This window comes from Beta vulgaris, chromosome 1, assembly GCF_026745355.1.
Source record: "Beta vulgaris subsp. vulgaris cultivar EL10 chromosome 1, EL10.2, whole genome shotgun sequence".
NCBI classification, from domain to species: domain Eukaryota; kingdom Viridiplantae; phylum Streptophyta; class Magnoliopsida; order Caryophyllales; family Amaranthaceae; genus Beta; species Beta vulgaris.
In genome coordinates, this window is record NC_079202.1 from 56,678,576 (window position 1) to 56,703,684 (window position 25,109).

General features: G+C 35.2%; 3 protein-coding genes across 6 annotated transcripts; all 3 read right to left on the reverse strand.

The window, feature by feature from the left end:
- Positions 1-207: 207 nt before the first annotated feature.
- On the reverse strand, positions 208-8,302 carry LOC104889285 (uncharacterized). Its single transcript, XM_010674482.4, has 13 exons — positions 7,887-8,302; positions 6,511-6,653; positions 6,046-6,162; positions 5,456-5,570; positions 5,229-5,366; positions 4,580-4,675; positions 4,371-4,484; positions 3,897-3,965; positions 3,747-3,817; positions 3,582-3,675; positions 2,490-2,618; positions 1,485-1,574; positions 208-632 (listed from the first exon to the last, which is right to left on the reverse strand). The coding sequence occupies exons 1-13, from the start codon at positions 8,250-8,252 to the stop codon at positions 543-545; spliced, it is 1,632 nt and encodes a 543-aa protein (XP_010672784.2). The 5' UTR covers positions 8,253-8,302; the 3' UTR covers positions 208-542.
- A 3,536-nt stretch (positions 8,303-11,838) lies between these two features.
- On the reverse strand, positions 11,839-15,457 carry LOC104889277 (BEL1-like homeodomain protein 11). Its single transcript, XM_010674472.4, has 5 exons — positions 14,602-15,457; positions 13,014-14,194; positions 12,430-12,818; positions 12,279-12,339; positions 11,839-12,184 (listed from the first exon to the last, which is right to left on the reverse strand). The coding sequence occupies exons 2-5, from the start codon at positions 13,776-13,778 to the stop codon at positions 12,050-12,052; spliced, it is 1,350 nt and encodes a 449-aa protein (XP_010672774.2). The 5' UTR covers positions 13,779-14,194; positions 14,602-15,457; the 3' UTR covers positions 11,839-12,049.
- A 1,782-nt stretch (positions 15,458-17,239) lies between these two features.
- On the reverse strand, positions 17,240-22,609 carry LOC104889253 (BEL1-like homeodomain protein 3). Of its 4 annotated transcripts, none has more exons than XM_048639473.2 (5): positions 22,237-22,609; positions 20,205-21,308; positions 18,901-19,268; positions 18,746-18,806; positions 17,240-18,163 (listed from the first exon to the last, which is right to left on the reverse strand). In XM_048639473.2, exons 2-5 carry the CDS (start codon positions 21,189-21,191, stop codon positions 17,558-17,560), a joined length of 2,022 nt encoding a protein of 673 aa, XP_048495430.1. In that variant the 5' UTR covers positions 21,192-21,308; positions 22,237-22,609; the 3' UTR covers positions 17,240-17,557. The 4 variants fall into 4 exon arrangements, with proteins under 4 accessions (XP_048495430.1, XP_010672747.2, XP_010672737.2 ...); XM_010674445.4 differs by having other exon boundaries at positions 22,169-22,609; XM_010674435.4 differs by having other exon boundaries at positions 22,117-22,609.
- Between the last annotated feature and the right edge of the window lie 2,500 nt (positions 22,610-25,109).

Below are 25,109 nucleotides of genomic sequence, written 5' to 3' on the forward strand. Positions count from 1 at the left end.
ATATGTTCAAGTTTTATTTGAGTTTTTAACTGGTTATTCTTAAACAGTTACTTTGACAGCTTCTTTTACCGAACATCAATATTTTATACCGCTACTTGGACAACTAACAGCTAACAGCACAACTAACAACTACTCTCATAGCTAAAAGCTACCACCACAGCTACTGTTGCCGAACACGCCCTCAGTCAAGCAAAAATTAGACATAAATTTAACCTATGAAAAATTTATATAAAAAACCCTCGGAACCAAGTTTAAAAGTAATGCAAATATACTTAAAACATCATAAACGTAAACTAAGATACATAAGAAAAAAGTTTGTGGTTTAATTGTGCCAGACGGTCTAATAACAGACCAACTATGTTACAAAACATGATTTCAAGACTATGTACACTGAAGAATGCAGATGAAACTATGTACAGAAGTGAAGCGTTGCGTTCCCTCGTTGATCGTTACAGCTCCTGTTTAACATAATATTCCTGTTGAAGAAAATGTGTAAAATCTGGGAGGTCGAGTTCCAGGTCACATATCTACTGAATCTACGATTATACACACAACTGTCTCATCGGAGTAAGGAGCCTTGCTAGGCGAAGTGGCACAAATGCTTTGATCAATGTCCCGTTCTCTGTGTAATCCTGTAATAAGAGATCAAGACTCAGAAATTAAGTGGCTCTCTAATCAGTAGTTATATATCTTGGATCTGATCCTAGAGGTTAGTAATATATGACAAGGACATGTTTGCTTCATTCACAATTTTTACATAGTGAATGAGTTTCAAATACACTTCCCATGAAATGCCTTAGTAAATTGATAATCAAGGTATGCTTCTATACACCTGTTTATTAGTGATTACATCTAAATTGCACTGATTAAAACTCTCTTTAATTGATCTTTTATTTTCCACTGAAATTGTAGTGCTTTCTCATGAGCTATTAATGAAACTTATTGATTAAGAACGACTTTTAGTTACCAAAAACTGATTTTAAAAACGAAAATGATATTTTGCCAACGAAAACCGACTTTGACTGATTAAGATTGATTTAAGTAGAAGAGAAACGAGAGTAAAACTAAACAGAATCCAGAAAATTAGCAGTTCGGCCAACATTCACATCTCAAAAGATTGTAGGAACAATGCACATAAGAGGGTTTTTTTCAATCCATTCTGTAGTGAAATCCTAAAAGAGCAAGCAACAACCAGTAGATACATTATTTATGGGACATGAAACTCTTCGACAGTTCTTTTTTTTTTTGAAAAAACTCCATTAAACCGCTTATATTCTAAGAAAAAAGTTATATAGCGAACAAGTCCTCTGCAAACACAAGCAAGAGGAGGGTAGTGGGACTCACTCCAAACTGAAATTACATAATAAGCCCCCGCTCGTTTGTTTTTCAGTGGAGAACAGTTCAGTAAATAGTTGTACTCTTATTCAAATGGTGGCATTATTTGAAAAAATACTAGGTCAAAGCCCAAGGAGAAATTCACTCACAGTTCTTTCTACCATTCCAAGTTGGTGGATGCTACTGAGAAGTTCTCCTTTGTCAAATGGAACCAATGCCTCAATCCACACCATAGAGTCCTGTCACAGAAACACAAACACGGTGGTTAGGCAAAGCATGGAAGCTGTGAATATAACTTAGAAAATACTAGCTACAATTTGGCATGATAGCTTGCTAGTTGTCATTAAACTCTACAGAAGCTACCTTCAACTTCCATCTTCCATTTAAAGTGACAACTGCTACATTATTATCAGACCTTTATTTTCCAAAGTTATACTTTGAACTTATAGCATTGCCCTCTATACTTTGAACTGGTTTAAAATTGTAAAAACATATAGGTTTTCTACTAAGTTATCTTGGAGCTTAATCCTCTTTCATTGAGTTATACATTGGGCGCGAGATTTGCGACCACCTGCACTTGTAGAGTTGCAACAAACTTGTAAATTTACACAACATCTAAACTTTATCTCATTTTGTTTAACTAAAAACAGAAAACATTAAATGAGAACATAAGGATAATTTATTTCCTCTAATTCGATAAAATTATCAGAAGAGATTCTCTGTAAAATATAAGTCTCTGTTTTTTAACAAACGCAACACTTCCTAGGACCAAAGCCAGTTTCTTAATAACTGTTTCAAGAGCAGGTAGTAATGATTTTTTTATATATAAATATATCAGCCTGTATTAGAGAGTAAGGGGTCCATTAGCAATTAACCCCCCCCCCCCCCCAAAAAAACACCCACAAAAAAAAAATTTAATTTTATTAGTATGGATTTCATACTGGATCAGAACTACCAAGTTTCAATCCAGATTAGATCAGAATAGACTTAATTAAAGGAATTCGGATTGGATTTCGACCCCAAATCCAAAAACCGAATTAATGTTTTTATCATATTGGACTAGGCCTAAATCCAAACTGGGGAATGGAACTTAGACCCTTAGAAGGTATTATAGCTTCCAATTGTCAATAGACAAAATAAGATATCAAAGCAACCTTCAATTTTTCCCGAATTGCCTTGCAAAAATCATCCAGTCCATCACCACTCAAAGCTGATAAACAGACAACATCTCCTCGTCTTTCCGCTTCTGCCTTAATTTTCTCTGGATCACTCACCTTATCAACCTGAGACAAACAGTAGAGAATATTATACTATCTATACAACCAAACATCATATTTTTCTTTCAAGAATTGAAATTTCAAACTAGTAATTACTCCCTCTGTAAATGATAGACAAGAACATAATTTTTGGATGTCCGGAAAAATTGTCGCATTCTCTTTTTCATTAATGTGAAAGTAATTGCCAAATATTCGATATAAAAATAACTTATGATTAGATTTCCGTGCATAGATCAACTTCAATGGAATGATACAGAGTGGATAGGAAGGAAACAACTATCATACTAATTACAAGGGATATTTTAATGAAATGATGGTAAAAAAAAAAATTTGGGCAAGGAATTTAAGATATCATTATCAAAAGAGGGAATTACACCATAACACTATCCAGGCCTAACACAAGCTACAAAATCACAGTAACAAAGGAAAGCCTACTTAGCGTCAGTATGACATAATACCTAACTTTAGGCTTTAAGGAAAGGTTGTATTAGGTTTCGATGTGACAATTAATTTCTAAAAGTTGGGAATATAAATCAAAAGTTTCACAAATATATGAGAATTCTACGAACCAATATTTGCTTTTTTGGTGGGGTTGATACACATAGACCCTCGGTGGCCGGTGAGGGCACCTATCTCAACCTATTCTCAAGTATAACCCCATTCAAAAGCCTTCCATAACTGCCTCAAAGTTACTCCCCATGAGAATTGATCCTTTGCCATAAGGGTGGTTGACAGAACTCGGAAGGGCTTACCACCTTTCCACTATCTGATTCTCAGAAACCACAATTTACATGTTTAAGGTTGGGCCTTTTCAGACGTTCACTCATTTTGATCAGAATCCTGACCGCATTCTCATCTCGAAGGTTCTTGGACAAATATTAAAATTTCAGACTCTCTCCAAAAGAATATAAGTAATGAAAGAGAGACAACGAGGCAGTTTTTAAGATCCAGAAGAGCTTCTCTTCGTACCTTGTTCCAAACCATTAATATTGGTATTGACGAAACATCCAATTCTGACAGGACTTCATCCACAGCATCAATTTGTTGCTCAGCCAAAGGATGACTGTCAAAAGCATCTTAATGAGATGACGAGGGAAAGAAGAGTTGAATCCAAGCATGAGATCAAATTGATACCTAATGTCAACCACATGTACCAAAAGTGACGATTCCGCTATTTCCTCCAGAGTGGCTCTAAAGGCAGCAACCTGGAACAAGTAACTTACAAAATTCAATTTAGAAAACCAGAGTTTGAAACATAATTCACACTACTGGGAGAGGACTCACCAACATAGTTGGTAACTTTTGAATGAATCCTACAGTATCCGTTAGTAGAAACTCCTTCCCATTCTTCATCTGAAAGCAAGAGACAAGGCAATTACATCACAATGATTGAGTGGTCAGCAGAAGACAGTATTTCACTTTCGTTCAGTTGTACAATTATAGCAACAATATACTCCAAAAAATTAATTTTCTAAAAGAAGAATCTCAAGAAAGCTACTTAAGCTTGAGATTTACATGTTCAAACTGCAAACTCGCTCTAAATGTTAAGTTTTCAGGATAACCAAAGAACATAAAGAATGAGCTGTTTGCTAAGACTTGGAAGTGACTAGTGACATAATTTAAGACACCAATTTAAACAAACAAAAGATAAATAGGTTTAAGAAGATTAATACAGGTGCCATGTCCTAACTCATAATATTTGCTCAGATAAAAATGAAAATAAACTAAAGGAAAATTCCCTAGACCTATCGAACTAACCTGTACCCTTCTGGTTGTTGGATCAAGTGTAGCAAACAATCGATCCTCAGCAAGCACATTAGCTCCAGTCAATTGGTTTAACAATGTACTCTTCCCAGCATTTGTATATCCTACCTTAGTTTCACAATAAATGCAAGCTTCATCATCAACACTGGATAGATATTTTCCAAGGATTTTTGTACAACTGCTCCAAGTAGACATCAACTTACTAAAGATACAACTGGAATAGGGACTGAGACACGACGATTTCGATACAGCTTCCGATGACGTCTAACAGATTCCAGTTCTTTTTTCAGAACACCAATCTACCAAAAAATTAGAAACAAATAGAAAGAAGGTTATGGTAAGAATCCATGTAGACAGATACAAGTGACTTTTAGCATCACATTTGATGAGAATTAAAGTTCAACATTAATTTTTCTAAGCATGCCAATAAAGATTCACAAAAGCTTTAAAAATTGTTCTCAGTGAGATTGTACTAATCCAAGGCTAGATCAAAGAATAGAGTAATAATAACATAAACAAAATTATTATGGAGATCATGTGTGATTGGGTATTCAGGAAGTCCTGTAAATCATTAAAGAATTGCATATGTATTTAGAATTTGCCATGCCAAAATACACACATAATTCATTACCGTTCCAGACTATTAGTTTGTTAGAAATAAGCGATAAAAGAATTGCTGGAAACAAAAAGGATAGAAGAATATATCAGCAAAAGGACAAAACTATAGAAAAGATAAGTCGGCCTCAAACAACACCATGAAAGGCAGGGTGCCATCTTGATCTTAAAACTCCACTCACATAATTAATAAAATATGTATACTTTGCTGCAAGTGGTCTCTACAAACACACTTACTTGGTCTCTTAGAATACGCTTGTCCACTTCAATTTGTTTCTCACCCATACCTTTCACCTTGCCTCCTGCTTGACGCTCCAAATGATTCCACATTTTTGTCAAGCGAGGTAATTGGTATTCCATTTGAGCCAGTGCAACCTTGGAGTGAAGCATAACATTATAATCATTATAAAAAACACCAGTATAGTAACTTCCATTTTCACACTTGAACTCATAGAGATATCTACCTGTAAAGCAGCTTCATGTGTCGCTGCTCTCTGGTTAAAGATATCCAAAATAAGTGCAGTCCTGTCACAGACTCTAACATCTCCTCCAAATATTTTCTCCAAATTACGCAATTGCCTGCAATGTGCTAACAGTTAGGACCAAACAATTCCACATATATAGTAACAGCAAAGTTTACACCCACCAAGATATTTGTTCAATGCCACTACACATTAATCACTCAATAGAAAGCAATTTAGTCATTAAGACCCAACTCTCAATCAACTCTAAAAAGAGGTCAAGATAAACTAGCAACATCGCATCATTATAATTTATATCCAACGTCATCTGGAATTCTAGATATAAAAATCTTGGAGGATATTGATGAGGGAAGACTAGTCTGACAGGATCTTCTGCTACTTGCTAATTGTTACCACTCAGATATACAACCCTTTTGGAATTAGAGTCTAATCAAAACCTTCTTCGGAAAACAAATTAACAATTTATTAAATATATGATAAATCTAAATATATCAGTCTTAAGCTAGTATGTGTAAATGTTCATAGCTATACTAAAACATGCACCAAATATCAGTTAAAAGTTCCATTCTCACCCAGGTGAAAGCTCGTCATCAAATAACACCGTTTCAACATCCAATGCATGAATTGCACTCTTGATCTCAGAAACCTTGCCAGAGCCAATGTATGTTCTTGGATTTGGAGCAGCAAGCCTAAATCATACAGCAGAAACTGGTGTTATTTACCGATCATTTTTCATAACCAAAATTGAAAATATAAAGGGAAGAATGCACTTGGCTGAGTTCAAACTGATAATGCCCTCAGACAAGAACTCACAAGTCATTACACACTAAGAAAGGGAGCGTTTAACAATCTCGGATCATATAAAGTTAAAACAGAAATTCTAAAGCCTTTAATTGAATTGAAGACCATTAGTGAAAGTACAAAGTTTAAAATAGTTGAACCTAAAAACATTATAGAACCTTGATTGCTCTGCCCTAACAACATGCAGCTGAGCATGTAACTATAATATGCAGAAGTCAAACCCACAACATACTCACTTTTGATAAGTAGAGCCAACAACTTGAAGCCCTGCTGTATCAGCCAGTTGCTCCAATTCTTTCAGAGACTCCTCTATTCCAAAAGAGTTAACTTTAACACCCTTTTGCTCTACACCCACAAGATAAGCTCTTTCCGCAAGAACCTGAAAATACAATTTTGAGAGCATGAGAAGAGTCCCCAAATGTGGTTTGCTGTATATTGAAGTATACATGCAGAGATAGAGTCCAAACCTAATCGGAAGCTAGTTTATCATAATATATATACCAAACATGACTAGGTGTATATCTTTACATAATATATATTACCAAAGTTAATATTCGACATTTACTTTTGTAATATCAACAATGTTAAGCCATTCGGCTTTTTCTCCAAGATCCTCAAGCAATAGCACATGGTGCGACAAGGCTTTTTGCCAAAGAGTCAGCAGATTTCTACTCGGCATGGTTAAGATCCACATCAAGTCATCAACCAGACAGCCACTCTATCCAAAAGCCTTGTAAACATTGATTAACCTTCCCTCTTCCTTAACAGAAAGCCATACACAGCATTACCCTAATACTCTTACAAAGCTGTATTCAGGATGGGTACACAAAAGGCGCCAACTTTTACCAATACAATTTCATAGAGGCTCTTTAAGCCTTGTCCTTTCAACCTCGAAGAGCTTATTATGATTAACCCATCATTTGGAATTTGGAAATAACCCATCATCAATCCCTCTCCCACCCCCCACCCCCCACCCCCACCCCCCACCCCTTTTCTGCCATGCACACATCATAGTATATACTTATTAGCATTACTACTTGCTACATACAAAAGGTACCATGATACATAGGCATATATTCTATATAAATTTGCACTTTCTCAATTATTAGTACTTGACGTTAATTTTCAGATTAGATGAAATGGGCCTGGGTAACCCAATAACGAGGAGGAGAGTTTTAGCCCACTTACAAGCCCAAGGAGGTTCCATCTTAAAACCAATTGGTGATAGGAGGAATAACTCCGAAGCTATAAAGTGATTTAGTCTCTCCTCTTTCTCCAAATGGGATTCAACACTTGAATATTGGTCAAATAACAATCAGAATTTGATCACCAACTAGAGGAAAAATAAAATGAACTTTTCATTTTCTAAGAACATTGAACAATATTACAGCTGCCTCAATTTCCAGTTTCACTCCTATAACTACAAATTCATAAGCTCCAAATGTTGAACTTTTTCCCCTAACCCCAAATATTAAAACTATTCAAATTTAAACCATGCAAAACAGAAAAGTGAATTATCTCATCTACATTATACTTAAGACATTCAGCAAAAAAAAGCAAATCAAAACCAAAAATAACAACATAAAAAGAAAAACAAAGGTAAGAAAATGACCTCTTTTCCATTTCTAAGCTTAAAGCGTCTATCTTCCTCCTCTTCTTCTTCCTCTTGTCTCTCTCTTGAAGAAATAGAAATTGGGTCTTCGATTTCCTCCTCAAAATCGCTCAATTCTTGTTCAATTTCTACAGTTTCTGGTTCAATTGTAGGAAGAGGAAGAGGAGAGAGAAACTCATCCACTCCATGAACTTGAAGGGATTTCACTATAATGCAATTCTTGGGTTTTTTATGTTGATGGGTTTTTACCCAACTTGTAGAATTTGAAGGACATGTTTGGTACGGAGATGATTGAGAGCGTCGGAAAGATGATAAAGAAGATGAATTTTTGCTACTGATTAACCAACAGAAGTTAGTTGAACTCATCTCTTACTGATTATTTTCCCTTACTAGATAATAGGAATAGGATTACTGGATTAGTATGTTTTAATATGGGTTCCTATGAAAAAGTTTTGGCCTTTGGGGATGTTCCACTGCAAGACTACTATGTCTACAAGACTACAATACAACCACAATTTCTCAATAGACACTAGTTATTAAATCCAGACAATATTTAGGATAGGAAAAAATTACATTTATTAATATTATGCTTTAGAATGATAATACTAAATACAATTTAGTCTAATGATTAAAACTTTAGCATATGAACTAGAGGTCACGAGATTAAAACCTATATTATGCAATTTCTAACTTTTTTTATTGTACATAAATTACATGAACTTAAACTCCCTAGAGCGTCACATGGCACAGTTCCTTGTTTAGGAACATTTTTTTAACGGTTTTTTCACCAAATACCCCCGAGTTTTCACAAAATTCACCGGGTACCCCCGCACTTTTGAAAATACACGGGGTACCCCTAAGTTTCAGCATAATACACCTAATACCCCTAATGACTAACGGGTTAACTGCCGTTAATGTTAACCCTAATTAAACTCTAATCAGCCCTAATTAACCTAACTTAACCCTAATTAAACTCTAATTAGCCCTAATTAATCTAACTTAACCCTAAACACTAACACTAAACCCTAACCACCCTCCCCATCCACCCACCACCCTCCCCAACCCCACCCTACCCACCACCCCAGCAGACCCCCGTCCCCCGACCCCCAGCCGCCGACCCTCCCACCCTCCACAGCCCCTTCCCCCACCCCCAGCGAGTCTCACTCCCCTCCCTCCACTCCCATTGGAATTTCGCTCCCCTCCCTCCACCCCCGACGAGTCTCACTCCCCTTCCCCACCCCCGTTCAGTTCTGATCCCCTCCCCGCACCCCCGTCAAGTTTCGATTTTCTGGGATTGAATCAGCACTTCCAGTGCGTGGCTGCAATGAGGAAGGAGCGATAATCGACGGAGGTGGGGGAGGGGATCGGAACTCGACGGGGTGGGGGGGTAAAACTCGTCGGAGGTGAGGGAGGGGATCGAAATTCTAGTGGGGGCTCGGTGGGATGAGCGGCTGCGAGGGGGTTAGGGAAAGAGCTGCGGGGGATGGGGAGGGGGGCGGTCGGTGGTTAGGGGAGGGGGGGCTGGTGGTTGGGGGAGGGAGGGTTTGCTAGGGTGGTGGGTAGGGTGGGGTTGGGGAGGGGGTCTGCTAGGGGTGGTGGGGAGGGTGGTTAGGGTTAGGGTTTAGAGTTAAGATTAGGGTTAGGGTTTAGAGTTAGGATTAAGGTTAGGGTTTAGAGTTAGGATTAGGGTTAGGTTAGTGCTTAATTAGGGTTAAAAACAGCAAAATAAGGGATAATGACTAACGACAGTTAACGACAGTTAACGACAGTTAACGCCGTTAGTCATTAGGGGTATTGGGGTATATTATGTTGAAACTGAGGGGTACCCCGTGTATTTTCAAAAGTGCGGGGGTACCCAGTGAATTTCGTGAAAACTCGGGGGCATTTGGTGAAAAAACCGTTTTTTTAAATATATTTACAAGTGAGTGTCCCGGACGATGCTTCGAGTTGTTACTTTTCGTAACTTTTTGTCAATTGAGGAAAATTTGATGTAATGACATGATAAGTAATAGAATGATTTTTAGAAATAAATTCTTAAAAGTTTGGGGGATGAAAGCAATAGATTAATTCTTTCTACAAGGAATTGGAGTAAGAGTTCATGTCTATAATAGTCTTTTGTTATTATCTTAAAAAGGTTAGGTATCTAAATACTTGTAAAAATCTTTTAATGAGATATAAAAAGCATAGAATCATCTCTAAATGTTCTTATACCATGCTAAGTTTGGCATATTGGCAACGATTGCACCTTCCGACCATGAAGCTGGACTGTTGGGGTTCAATTTTCACTATGGCATTCCCATACCCTTTTCCCCCACTCTTAATGTGTCTGGCTGATTATCCGGGTTGGGCTGACCTCGAGAGGTTTCGATCCAATAGTGTCCTTCACATAACCAAAAAAAAATAGAAAAAATATCCTTGAGGTTTATTCTTCCAAAATTGTTAACTTGTTTTATAATTAAAGATTGTAATTTCCAAAAGGAAATTTTATAATTATCCTAATAATATTTGGAGTGAAGCTTAAATTCAGTATTGATTAGATAAAGTCATACTAAATGAGCTTTGTTGATGTCGAATTGGTTCAATTCATCTCGAGTCTAGACCCCTAATCTTAAATAACATTACATTCGCATGATGTATTAGATATTTTGAGTAACATAATTATTAAATTCCGACAAATAAGATCAGTTTGAGAGGATAAAACAACACAAATCCTTTTTTAGGAAAAAAAAACCTTTAGTTTTAACACCTTAAATAATTCCCAAAAACTTCAATCCATCCCTTTTTAATACATACCCAATTTTGGGATAAAATTTAAAAACAATACTTCCTCCATTTTTTTTACATGTTACACTTTTTATTTTAGGAAGTTTCAAATTAGATGTTACACTTTTATTTTGAGTAATAACTTCTCTCTATCGCTCTCCTATCACATGTTCACATGAGATTCGTTTGTTTTCTTTCTCTTTATCTCTCCCTCCAAAAGTGCTAAGAATTCGTGATTTAAAAAGTATAACATGTAAAAAAGACGGAGGAAGTATAAAAAAATTTGTGTTGATTTATGTTAGTCCACGGTGCATCTAGTTCTATCATGCAAGAATGAAGATGAAGACTCGTTGAGTCGTTGATAGTAATAATTAACAACTTCCACTTCTGCAATAATTTAAAGCATCAATTCTTATTTCTTAGGATATCAATATTATCTATCTACACTCTACTAGGTGCCTGCAGCCGTAGGTCAAGTGCAATATATAACCCCACAGGGTCACAGGTTAGTAAAGACTTGACCATGCTGACCCTACTTGTTTTTAGATAATCTAACCACCCTTTTGATTAAAAGCTACATCAAACTCTTTTTGTCTTGGGCATATAATTAACCATAATCACCTTTTATTACTTACAAGCATTTCTTAAACTCAAGGTAATTATCATCATTCATGTTGTTGTATGCATTTCTTTAGCAATTTCTAATATGAGACAGTCTTGCATGTTGTCGCCATGCAAACTGTCATCCCATTTAATAGTTGATTACTAAGGATATAATTCTTCCGTTTAGAAATAGTTGCGCAATTTCTAGCTTTCATGTATGTCAATGTATAATTTCAACCATTAATATCTTTAATATCAATAAGTAAAAATTATAAAAAGTTTATCTTAAAAAAATTTACATTCAAACAAATCTAACAAGACCCCGCATGATTATGTTTTTCCTAAAATATAAATCACCAAAGACAATCTAAGTGTAAGATGTAAATAATGACAAAATAGAAATGGTGCAACTATTTCTAAACGGAAGAAGTATATGTGTAATATGACATAAAGTTCTATTAAATATATACATAGAGTGGTAGGCTCCTTAAGAAGGTAAGCCGTCTTTTTATTCTCACACCATTTTTTGCGCAAAAATTACTCTGCAAATTCATAGGCAATGTGCAATTTTGGTAGACATGATCTATGACTACAAGCTTAACTAAAAGATTAACTACAGAACAAGAAGATTAGTACAAAAATTGATCAAAATCTTCATTACAACATCTCATGAAGGAGATCAATATGCTCTGATTTCAGCTAAACTAATGCATCTAATGTACTAGTACATTTACAAAAAGCTTTGCTTCTTCATACAACAAACTATTTGAAGCTCAAGCACAAACAAAATCATCATCTCATTGATCTTCTGCTCTTTCAGAATGACCTTCCCCTGAAGAATCTACTGAAGAGTCCCCAAATTCCTCTTTGTACATTTCTTCAATCATTGGCTTCCACAATCTTACTCTTGCATTTATAAACCAATTTGAAACCTACAAAAAACATCAATCAGCAAAATTATATTCGACCCGAAAAAAGATGACAACATAAAAAACATTCTCATTTGAGAAAGATCTAAATTTATACTTGATTCTTTGTAAGGCCAGTTTGTGATGCCAAGGTAAGCTTCTCAGAGTCATTTGGGTATCTGCAAGATAGTAGAGTTTCTTAAATAACTTCACAAGAAATGTGATTAGTCACGCGCATAACAAGCTTTAGTCTTTAATTAATAACTTACGGATGAAGGAAATGCTCAAAGAGCCAAGCACGTAAGATGGCCACCGAGGTCTCAGGGAGCCCTCGAATGGGCCGCCATGCTTGTCGATGAGCTCCTTGGATCAGTCCAATCTGTTGGAGGGACATTCTGCTATTGCTATTCCTGGACTCGCGATCAAACAAACTTAAATGGGATAACCCGCTGCCAATTTTAGGTAAGTCGGGTGATAATTTTTTCCTAGCAACCTTAATTTGGGTTACTATGGCATCTCTTAGGCTACAAAAATGCCTAGACATTGCTTGCAAGGCTAATGCAGTGTAACATTTTGCTGCACTTTCTCCTGCTATCACTTCAAATGATGACATTAATTCTTCCATTTTTTGACAATACTCGTCATATTTCCCCTCCACCTACAATAACACAAGCCAATAATTCACCAAAACAATTTAGCTTCTGGAAGAAAAACTTTATTTGAACAAGTAGGTAGCAAACAAGCAACTTCAAACATCTGCAATCAATCTATACTAGTAAGAAAAAAGTAAAATTTAAGCAAGGTAGTATACAGTATGCAACATACATTTTAAAATTATGAGAATTTAACTAACCTGTTCTAGTAAAGTGATCAGCTTGGAAATTTTGATTTGGAGGTCATGTTTATCAGCTGATAAGAAGCTATTACTCATCAATTCTGCTCTTAGTTCAGCACAGAGTCCTCTGCTACTCATAAACAACCTCTTTACATCGTTTAATTCGATATCTTTACTCCCGAGATCAACCACTTCTTCGAGAATCGATTGAGCAGGCTTTAAGTATACCGAATTACTGATCGAAAAAGCAGTAAAAGAGGAATTTGCCATGTAAGAATAGTCTCCTGGATTACATGTTTCATGATCACCAGAAGAACTAACCAAGTTATTATAAGCTTGGTGAATGAGATCTGAGCTTAAGGCTCTCTGCCTATATTGAGGAGTATGAAGGACTTGAGAACCGAGCGAAAGCGAGAGCCGGTTCGACCCATGAGTAGGCTCATTTGAGGCCCCAAGAAGGTCCATAAGATGCCTAGTATGACCCATATCAGAATGATCATCAGGATGTACTACTACTGATGATGGATCATGATGAACAAGGTTTATTGATCTTGACATTCTTTCTCCAAGAGATTGAATTGTAGGGAATTGGGTAGTACCAAGAGATTGATGATCTGAAAAGGGGTTATTTGAACTAACCCTTATATTAATCTCAGAACCATATGCATCAAAATGTGGGTTCTCAAAATGGGTTTGGGAAGTAATTGGATTTGAGATTATAAAATGGTGTAAACTACTTGAAGAAGTAGGGTTGGTGTGTGTTTCTTGTGAAACCATATTCATTCAAAAGGGAAATTTCTTTTTACTTTTAAGCAATTACTTTGTTAGAGTAACAAAAAGCTTTAATATCAGAGAATTTCTATAAACATCAACATGTCAGCTTCATCAAAGATTCTTCAGGAAAGAACCAAATCTGAGTAGCAAAATTTGGAAGAAAGAAGAGAAGCTACTCAGAAGTGGGAATCTAACTTTGCCCACTTTTGTTTTGTGGGGTCAAAAACATGAACTTTCAGTTCTTTTCCTTTTTTCTTTCTGGGATTTTTGAGTTGGGTTTTTTTTACTTTTTCAACTACCCAAATCAAAGAGGAAGAATAAATAAGAATTTGGATTCAAAAAAAAAAAAAGATGAAAATGGCTGAAAGATGATCTAATGTGTAAAACCCTAAAGATTTTCATCAGAGAAGAAACTGTACTTAAACCTGCAATAGTAAGCAGCAGACAGTTGGAATAGTGAACAGTCAACTTAAAAAAGAAACCATCAATAATACTCTTAAGATGCAGCAAAAGTACAAGTACACAAATTTAAACAGGTTCAAAGTGCAAGTAATTAGTGCCCAAAAAAAAAAGTTTCTAAAGGACATTACAATGAAGCAGAAAACTCAGAATTAATAAATTTCTGAAACAAATACATTGAATAAGTGTTGTTCATTCATACAAGATAAAACTTCCTGCAAAATTCATTTAAGTAAAACCCTGAATTTCATAGTTAAGACCTTAAAAGAGTTATAACAAAATCCAAGGAATAATGATAAGAACTACTATAACACTAAATTTAATTACTTCATTGAATAAATATGCAGTATATTAATATGATGCAAGAACATACCTTAGGGTTCATAAATATTTATCCAGAACAGTAACTGATAACAGCAAAAGACAGAAGTTGTGTTTCTCTCTTTTATAACCTCTATACAAAGAAAGCTAAAGAAGCTCTTTTTTATACAAAGATATAAAATATTAATTACTCACAAAGTTAAAAAAAAACAAAAGAAAAAAGAAGCTAAGAAAATAGACCTGTAGAAGTTCTCCCAAAAAGCAAAGCTAACATACTAGACCAAGTGTAAAAATGAAGAAAATGACATTGACAGGTAAAAGAAAAAAAAAAGGTCCCCAAATTTTTTTTCCTGACTACAAAACAACAAGAGATACTGCTTCTGTATATTCATAGCCTGCAATCTCATTTCTTTGGGAGACTCAAAAGCAAACTCTTTCTTTCTCTCTCTTTGATTGATCTATGTCTCTCTCTAGCCCAAATAATAGTGCATGAAAAAGATTGTGTCTTTTCTGTTTATTGAGTTTTTATTTTACTTGTAATATCTTCTTTATTCTATGAAATAGAGAAAGATAAGAGGAAAAGTGGGCTATCTTTTAACACTCAGTTTTTTTTTACTACTAACCTTTATGATTGTCTGTTTTGTATTGTGAGTCTGTAGTCTGTACTCCCCTCTTAGAATATCCAACTTTTTTTTGTTCTGAGTTTTTGCTAAAAGTGTTGATAGATTTTTGTAAAAAAATAAAAATTACGCATCGATTAGTGTTATATAAAGGTGTAATCTTTCCATCTAATTTTCAATTATCTAAAGGCTATATCTTTAAGTGAACTCCACAAAGATTTTCGAGTTAGCTTTCACTTACCTGCAATAAAGTCTTGGTACCATTAGGTTTGAACATGATGTATCTAAATTTTCTTTTTCCTTGTAACAAAAAAAGAAAGAGAGGGAGGTATAATGGCTTGAATTTCCCCCACCAATTTTACAAGGATAAGGCACTACGACATGACTCTAAGTAACAATACTTCATGGCAATGGTCGAATTCTTCTCCCAAGTGGCTTTCTCCAAACCGTAATTTAACCATAAAACATTAGTTTGATTTCACAACACATTTAGGCCGAGTAATAGTTTGGATTTGTTCGGCCTAAATGTGTTGTTTACACCCTATTCTGGTTAAGCTAGTATACAAAATTCTTAATGTTATTAATACTATAGAGAACAAAGCCTACATGTATATTACCATAATTTTTTCGGTGCTCATGCATAACCTTATATGCATTACAATATTATACTCCCTCCGTTTCATATTAATCTACACACTTTGATATTTTACACTATTCACAAATTGTACTTTGACCCTCGTTTGTGATTTATATGTGAATAAAAACATAGTCATGTGGGATCTTGTTAGATTCCTATTCGTATGTATTTTATTAATATGTACTTTTTATAATTTTTACAAATACAAAACTAAAGATATATGTCCTCAAAGTTTTACATTGGCATGCGTGAAAAGTGTAAGTGTGTAGATTAAAATGAAACGGAGGGAGTATCATTCAAAGAGAAAGCAAACCCAACACAACATTTATCTACATTACTACATAGTAGGCTCTCAAAACCTCTCAAACAAAGAAAGAGCACTAGTGATTTATGATGGATGGCCTATGAAGATTACAAAGAATACAACTTTCTGAAAGATTAGTACAAAAAGTAACAACTTTTTTTTTTATCATACAAAGAAAGAGTAAGAAAAACAACAATTACTCCTACTATTAGATTCTTAGGGTGAAGAAATAGAGAGAATAGAGAGATTGGTTGGTTGCAAATTGCAATGTACTAATCTAGAGAAGAAGTTGGTGATTGTGTGTATAGATTCTAGATTTTTAGGTAAGATAGTAGGGGTTGTTTGGTCTGTGTGATCTGGTAGGGAAAGAACTTGTTTTTGTAATGATTACCAATTTTGTTCTATTGGCCTCTTCCAGTTGTCACTCTCTTAATAGACACAAAAACATTTATTTATTTATTTATTTTGTTCTTACTGTTTTCTGAGTTTCCATGAAAAGGGTCCCACCCCCATATACTCTCTGATTAAAGGTAGGTTGGTCTTTCTGCATAAACTTTAAAACAAAATTTCAGCAGAAAATCCAAAAAAAAGAAAAAATCTGAATCAAAAACATTCTAACTCAATTTTGTCATCCTTCATCTGATAATTATGCATTGGATTGGTAAAAGTTAAGAACTGAGAAAAAGAAAGATGTTGACAAAATTTACCACTATAAAACATTCTGAAAAAATGGGCTGCTGTAAATTTTCAGGTACAACTGAATCCCTAAGCAGATATTGCATGCATTACTGCTTCTACATCCTGTGCAGAGCACCTCAAAATTTTCAAATATCATTTCTTTAAATCAAAACTTACTTATTCAACTGAATATAGAATTCCCTTCTCTGTTATTGGTTTCCTCCTTATTGTATGGATATCTCCCTTATCATCCGAAAGCATGTTTTAGGCTGGCTCCCGGACTAGGATGTTAGTCTAAGCTTATTCTCCTTATCAAAATAAAATAAAATAAAAAAATATAGAAAAATAAAAATCACACATCAGATTTAACTATATAGTATACTCTAATTTTTTATTTTTTAAATTTTTTTCCCCTGTTTTTATTTTTCTTTTACCAAGATGTCACACAAAATTACATGAAGAATAATCCTATCTTGTACAAATATATGCTATCTCTTCAACCCAGTATCTATATTACATATTACATCTGGGAAAAATCTACAACAATATATATATGATATATCCAAATGAAAATTTACATAACTCCATGCCTGATTTCCCACTACTGCAGCCTGCTTGAATTTCACAATTGCACAGACAGCTTCATAAGAAACAGCAGGAGATAAAGAAAAATGCAGGTATTGTTGCTATTTCTAAGGTTTAGTATATGGTCTAACCCCAGTTTATTCATATAAAGAGTATTATGCATAGAAAGGACTATCATTTTTATTCAGGCTACAAAATCATTAAGAATGTGTGATGGGTTACCAAACCTATGTTGCTGGTTTACTTGCTCAAGGTAAGGATTATACTCCGAATTGGCGACTGCCATACTAGCTTCTGTAGTTGTGTTACCTCGGAATGTAACATCGCCTTCACGATGCCGCAATCCTAAGGCAAGAGACACTTGATTGTCTACACTAAAGTTTCCCAACTCAGACATTTGGTATGCACCAGGATTAACCATGAGATGATGTGGATGTCCATGTCCATGTCCATGCCCATGCCCATGTCCTCCACCATTTGGATCAGGAGAGGAAAGAGTCCCATTATTACTAAAAAAACCATGGTTGTCATTGTTGTTTCCAAGAGGGACACCACTTTGGCTCACATTGATCTTTGAATCATGAGCATCATAGGCTATGGATGTGGAGCTTTCCTGCATTTCTTCTCTCCTATCTTCGGATCCCCAAGATTTCTCCCTTGTCAATTTGGGTGTGTTTTCCGGTGAAGATCTTGAGTTTAGCAGATCTGCTTCTCCAAATTCTTCTTTGTACATTTCCTCCACCATTGGCTTCCAAAGACGTACACGTGCATTGATAAACCAGTTTGCAACCTGCTCCACAAACAAGATTTAAAGTACCAGTATGTCATTTTAACATACATGACTCAATAGAATCAAAGTAATTCGCATTGTAACATAAGAGTAAGTTCGCATGTCCTAGATCCCAAATTGAGACAACTATGTTAATTATTAATTCACCCCCAACAAGTACCCATATAGATACTTGAGCTCCAACATGGGTATTGACAGGTGATTCCAATTTCGGCCAAAAACATGCAAAATTAGAAAAACATGGCCAAGTCCAACACTTAGACATGTGCTGAAGTTGAATTCTTCAGCTAGGACTTAGGAGAGTTGGAAATCTCTGGCGTGACCTAAACCCAAGCTAAAGAGGAGAGAACTCCTCACCCAAACAGCCCGGACATTACCCAATTCGACACTTGAAATTCTATATAGTTTTGTTATAATTTGTGCATAACCCGTAATTGACCTGAAATCAAACCTTAGCCCAACACATTGACCCGAATTACCAGTTCTTACCTTCTAGGCTTCTACAAAGATATAATCAGAAAAAATAAATAATTAAAAAGTTATATCATTCACAATCACAAGTATCTATCGATCAGTTCTTACCTGACTTCTAGTCAATCCTGTCTGTCTAGCCAGCATAATCTTCTCTGAATCCTTTGGGTATCTGTAACACAATTTTAAGAGCAAAGGTGAGCCTGGATTTAATCACCTTACAAAAAGTTTTAACTCTTCAAGAGTCTAAGAGGCAGAGAACATACGGATGAAGAAAGTGCTCGAAAAGCCAAGCACGAAGAATAGTAACAGCATTTTCAGGAAGTCCTCTCTGAGGCCTCCAAGCGTGGCGCATCATACCAAATTGCTGAAGTGCTCTCTGTTGTCTGAGTTGTTGATCTACATAGCGAAGACGAGGAATCACTCCTCCAAGACCATTGTCTTGCTCCCCAAGGCTTTTCCGGGTTGCTTGAATCTGGCTGGCTATGGCATCACGTAAGCATCGGAAATGACGAGAAATTGTTTTAAGGGCCAGTGCTGTGTAAGGTTTAGCTGCCCCAACCCCGGCTACCACATCAAAAGATGACACCAGGATTTGCATTTGCTGACAATATTGTTTGTATCTTCTGTCTACCTGCAATCAAAAGAGCAAAACAGTGATTAAAGAACTGGGTCCAGCTCATTCACCACCTTAAACAAAAGGAAGGATAGCAGACAAAGATATTCAAACAGAGACATTTTTTCAAACAAAATAGTATTAATAACCGGAAAGGAGCGAAAACGGTAGTCCATAGCCAAATTGGAACGTAGATCCTTCTTGGTCAGCTCTTTTACCAAACAACATTTCACCATGCTTTTAAGTGCTCATACCATTGGCACTGTTTGGCAATTAACTGATAGAAGTCATAGAACGCCACCAAAAATAAAATGTGTGCCAATTTAACCTCTATTTCATCAGCAACAGCGACTTAAGCCAATCCTATTGCATTTCCCAATATGGCTTTACTTAGATTGTGAAACATCAAGATCTGTGTTTCTATGGTTAAGAATTAATCTGGTGTTTCTATTCAGTAGGTAGATTATAACCTCATTTGATCCACATCAGGAAACAATAATACATACATAAACAACTAAAAAATGGGCACACAATCAGCATCAGCTCTACAGCAGAACTTCAAGCAATCTGTTAATCCCCCAACTATAAAATCTTCCCTCTTGCTTGATCACTAAATCACCAATAGCTCCATCGATTTCTCCAAAACACAATAATTTTGTCAATGGTAATCCACAATTAACCCATCAGGATCGGGGTGGTAATTGATAACTTTCAATGGGACAACACACAAGCCTTCGTGGGAGTAAAATCTGACCTCATACAAGCCAGTTGGCTCCATCCTAAAACCAAATGGCAATAGATAGTCTAGCCACTAATCTTGTACTCAAAGAGTCGACTATCCATTAATACACAGATACACTCCAATATAGCCAGCCAAGCACACACATATATAAACAATTAGGAATCAATTGATAGTGAATAGTGATAATAAACATGTATTATGAACTTAATTACCTCGTCCAACATGGAATGAAGCTTATCCAACTTGTTCTGCAGTTCTTGTCTCTCTGCAGGAGATATTTCCGGTGCAGAGCCAGACTCATTAGCTTCTGAGGCAGTTTGTGATCCGCCTTTAGACTCCTTGGAACCTCCATCCACCTTACTCGGGTTTTGATCTTTTCCAGAATCAGATCGCTTAAGAGCTTCCCGAACATTAACTACTTCATCCAACAACAGTTGTGTTGCCTTTAAGTACTTAGACTTCACAAGTGTAGTAGCAGCCATTCCAGCCTGCTCATACTGATATGAATTACAATTCATTGCTTTTGGGTTCATTGAGTATTGTGGATTGTTCAGTGCCCCAAATCTAATAGTATTACTATTATGTCCCTCTCCTTGCATTTCATATCCAAAATATTCAGTATTCCTCATATCCTTGTTTGGGGAAGCCTCATCAATTTTACAAGACATTGACCTAACATTATTCTCAGCAGATAATGGAAGATGAGGACTTAGGACAGAGGAGAGTCCAGGATTGGAGTATTGGTACTGAAACGGCGATGAAGAAACCGCAGTTGACATCTGTGTGCTTAAGCTAAGCGATAACCCTTGCAGATTCTGCTCACCATCCACCATATTCATTTGACTCCTAGAGGTCAATTGAAGCTCCCCCGGCACAGAACCACCGATGTTTTCACCCGGTCCTGAGTTAAGGGGCCCACCCATGGATTGCATACACATTGAATCACCTGTAGGTGGAATGAACATCATCTCATTTCTGCCATTAATGGATGAAGGAATCTCAACACCATTTTGGGGATTCATTGAAGAACCTGGAGAAATCTCTGAGAAAGACCCAGGTGAAGAATTCGATGTAAGGTACATCATCATGTTGCCATGGAGAAGAGGTGAGCCAGAGTATGATGTAAATTTTTGGTCCCTAACATAAGGAGATGACAGGACATCAAGTTGAGCACTTGAAGTTGGGTAATAAGTGGCCATTTGATTTCTCACTTTTTCTCAAAAAGTTGTACTGATACAGAAGAACAATTCCAACAGTAGAACATCAGCATAAATCTTCATATGTCATATGATCAGTTCTTGGACCAGTAAATCAACCTAAGATAAGATAAAGATGAAATTACTTAATAAGTCCAATCTGACAAAGCAAATCAGCTTTTTATGCTATCTCATCACCAATAATATCTTAGTACCCTAATAATTAACCTGGCAAGGAATATCATACATATTTAAGAATCATTTGAGGTCTGATCAACATTAATAATAACATGATGTGAGATAAAAAGTGAAAATTTTGCGTTCAACATACAATCCATTAATCATAATTGATGATACTAAAGAAAGAATCAAACTCAAAACTTTTGAAAAAACTACACATGAAAAATTCAAAACCCTTTTTCTCAAATTGTCAAAAATATTACACACTTTAGCTCATAGAAGTGTTAACCAGCTAGATTAAGCTCTTATAAGATAAAGCAAGTCAACCCAGAATAGAACTTAACCAATATGAACTATGATTGAAGAAATTAGTACATGAAAATCATTATAGAATCACAAAAACAAAGCAAATAATGGGTGGAAAAAAACCAATTAACACACAAAAAAGATGATATTTGAAGTACCTCAAAAGATGTTGTGCCTTAATAAGGGAACAAAAGCATGAAAACCTTATACACTAAAGACAAACTGATCCCAAGAGATTTTGCATAAATCAACACCCAAGAAACCCTTTTCAATCAAAACAATGACACACCCAATTAGAATAATATACTTACAAGTTACAACCAACAAACTATTATATCACAAAAAAAAAAAAGTTTCAAAATTTACAAATCAAATAAAATAATGAGTGGCTAAGATAAAGATAGAGATAGAGAGAGAAAAAATAGTTAAGTAATACTACAACCTTCTATATCTTTGAATATTAAAGAAATGGGATTTTTTTTATCTTATCTCACTTTTTTTTTTCATCAATCATATTCCACCATTGGCACGTGTGAGTAAGAAATTTTGCTAGAAAGTTCACCAAGAATGTGTTTTGAGTTAAACCCACAACCAAAGGTGCAAACTTTGAAGGCTTGAAGTTGTTGATGTTGTTGGTGTTGCTATAGTTTGTTGGTAACACACTTTCTCTCTCTATCTCTAACTATATTTGTTTGCTTCAAAGGGGTTTAAGAAGCTAACTACCAGTTGGTAGACCTAAACACTGTCTTAAACCTCATTCAAAAGCATACCCACTTTCTCTCTCTGCACTATTTTTTTTATATAATTTAAAAAAAATTATTTTTTTTTTACTTTCTCTCTCTTGTTGCAGAGGATGAACAATTGGGTGTTTGAAGAAGATTGAATTGAAGATGATTTTTGTGGCCATTTTTTATTTTGAAATTAAAGTTTTTTTCTTTTTGAAAAAAGAAAAAGAACCCATAAATTATTTTTTTTTTATAAAAAATTAAAAAAAAGGAAAAAAATCCAATTGTGGCATTTGTGATAAGAGGGAATAAAATAATTGGAGGGGTTAGCTTTGGGATAGCTGCATACTATTCGTAGGAGTAGGTGATAGTGACAACATCACACGTTTTAACGTATAGAAGCGATTCCTCAGTATATACGCTTTCTTATACAATATTTTTTGGAAAATATACACATAATTTTATTTATATTATTAGTTAGTTTCTTGGAATTTAATTTTGTTTGTTTGTTGGGTGTGTATTCATTATTATATTCATTTTTTCGGCTTGGTTGGTAATTGGGTATCCACAAAAATATTTGCCACCCTCAATAATTGAATTGTCTTGTTGAACAAATTAAATGCTTCCAATAAAGTATATTTAGGGTTTTTGAAATAAAAATCTAGATAAGTTTATCTATCACCTAATTATTTTTTTTGTTAATAATTATTTTTGCAATTTTTTTAAAAAAATTAAATAATTTAGCATTGGAGATTTTGATTGTGGGTGTGAAAAGAAAAGCATTATGATTTGTAAGGAAAAACCAATAATGGAACTCCAAAGTGAAATGAGAAAAAAGTTTATCATGTAATGAGTGAATCTTGAGAAAAAGAAGATCATGAAACTCTACTTTTTTAGGGGCCTAGGTGAAAGAGGGGTAAAAAGAAAAGGCAAAGGGGTTAGATAAAGTTGGTAGGATGCCAAAAATGGTTTACAACAAAAAGGGTTGGTTCCAATTGGAAAAAGAAAAAAAAAAAGAAAAAGGAAAGAGAACAAATAAAAAAAAGGTTGGTTAATGCTTGTGCATGAATTTGGATTGTTAAAGTTGTGCTTTCCATCACTTGTTGTGAGTTGTGAAGATAGTTGGTTGTACTTGAGAGATCACCCATTTCATTTGACCAATTATGCTACTCATTGGTTCAAGACCAAGAGGTGATAACTTAGATTGTAATTCAAATGTTGTAAAACCTAATTACTAATTAAAGTTTGTGATTGTCATGAATGATGAGGTGCTTTCTTTGCTGAATTTCTATTCATCGTCCCAAAAGTACTTAAAATCGTCTCAAAAAAAGTTGAAATTATATCTCTAACCTTTTCCTTCTTTTTTCCTAAACCACCACCACCACCCACCTCATTCCACCACCATCTACCTCCTGCCACCATCATCCAATTGCCACAACCACCCACCAGCCACCTGAAAAAAGTTGAAATTTTTTTAGGACGATGACGGCGAACGTTTGGCCTATACATTCGCTCCATGGGGCGAACGTCTGGCCTAGACGTTTACCCCCTGGAGCGAACGTCCAGGCCAGACGTTCACCCCATGTAACGAACTTTCAAGCCAGACGTTCGCCCCATGGAACGAACGTCCAAGCCAGACGTTCGCCCATCTTCCTAAAAAGTTTCGCCGACTTCCAGGTGGGTGGAGGAGGAGGTGGCGGGTGGCAATGGGGAGGTAGGTGGTGGCGGGTGGTTGCAGGGGTGGCAGGTGGTGGTGGGTGGTATTGAAAAGAGGAAGGGTAATATAGTCTATTAAAATAAATTTAGGGCGATTTTAAGTAATTTTGGGGCGATGTTTAACAAACCTCGTGTTTTATGATATACAAATATTCGAGTTTTTTTTTTTTTTTTTTTTACTTTTATGTATCCCGATCTCAATATGGAATGTCCTATATAGGAAATCTAACCTTTTTCTCTACAATTAGTAATCAAGATAGAAAAAGATGTTTTATTAAAGTGATATTCTAATTTTACCACTGCTTTTTTTTTATAATCGTAAAACTACAATATAACTCTTGGTTATATAATATAATAAACACTTTTACCTTTATATATTTGAAGACTGTATTTATTATGAAACATATGAGGGTGTTAATTAGTTTCAACTTGCGAATAATATCATTTTATGTAAAAATTAGTAATCATATTAACAGTTGAAGGTGTATATTAGAGTTTGTAAACATTAATTGGGAAAGTAACTTATTACGATAAATATAACTAACTAAGGGTGTGTTCTCTTCATCTTATAAGAAGGTCCAATATACAATTTTATATCAGATATAATCAAGTCTAATACAACACTCAAAAATAAGTTCCAATAAAGATTAATCAGATTTAATAAGTTTGATTCAGATAAATTTATATTCTTTCAGGTGAAGAAAACACACCCTGATTCTGCATTATTTATTAGCTCATAACACAAATCTTCAGGCCAAAGCTTTCTATATAAAAATTGTTGGCAAGTATTTGTATTTGTATTATCATTCAAGTTTTTTCAAATGTTATAATTCTCAATCAATTGTCTCTTTTTGGCTTTGAATTATTTCCTCGAATTTTACCCATTTTATTCTAGTTTGCCAATTTTTCTCCTTTTTTCACCCTCCCTTGGTAGCATCATTATCTGAAACCTATTTGCTAGTCCATCACTCTCTCAGAAATTGAAACAAACTCT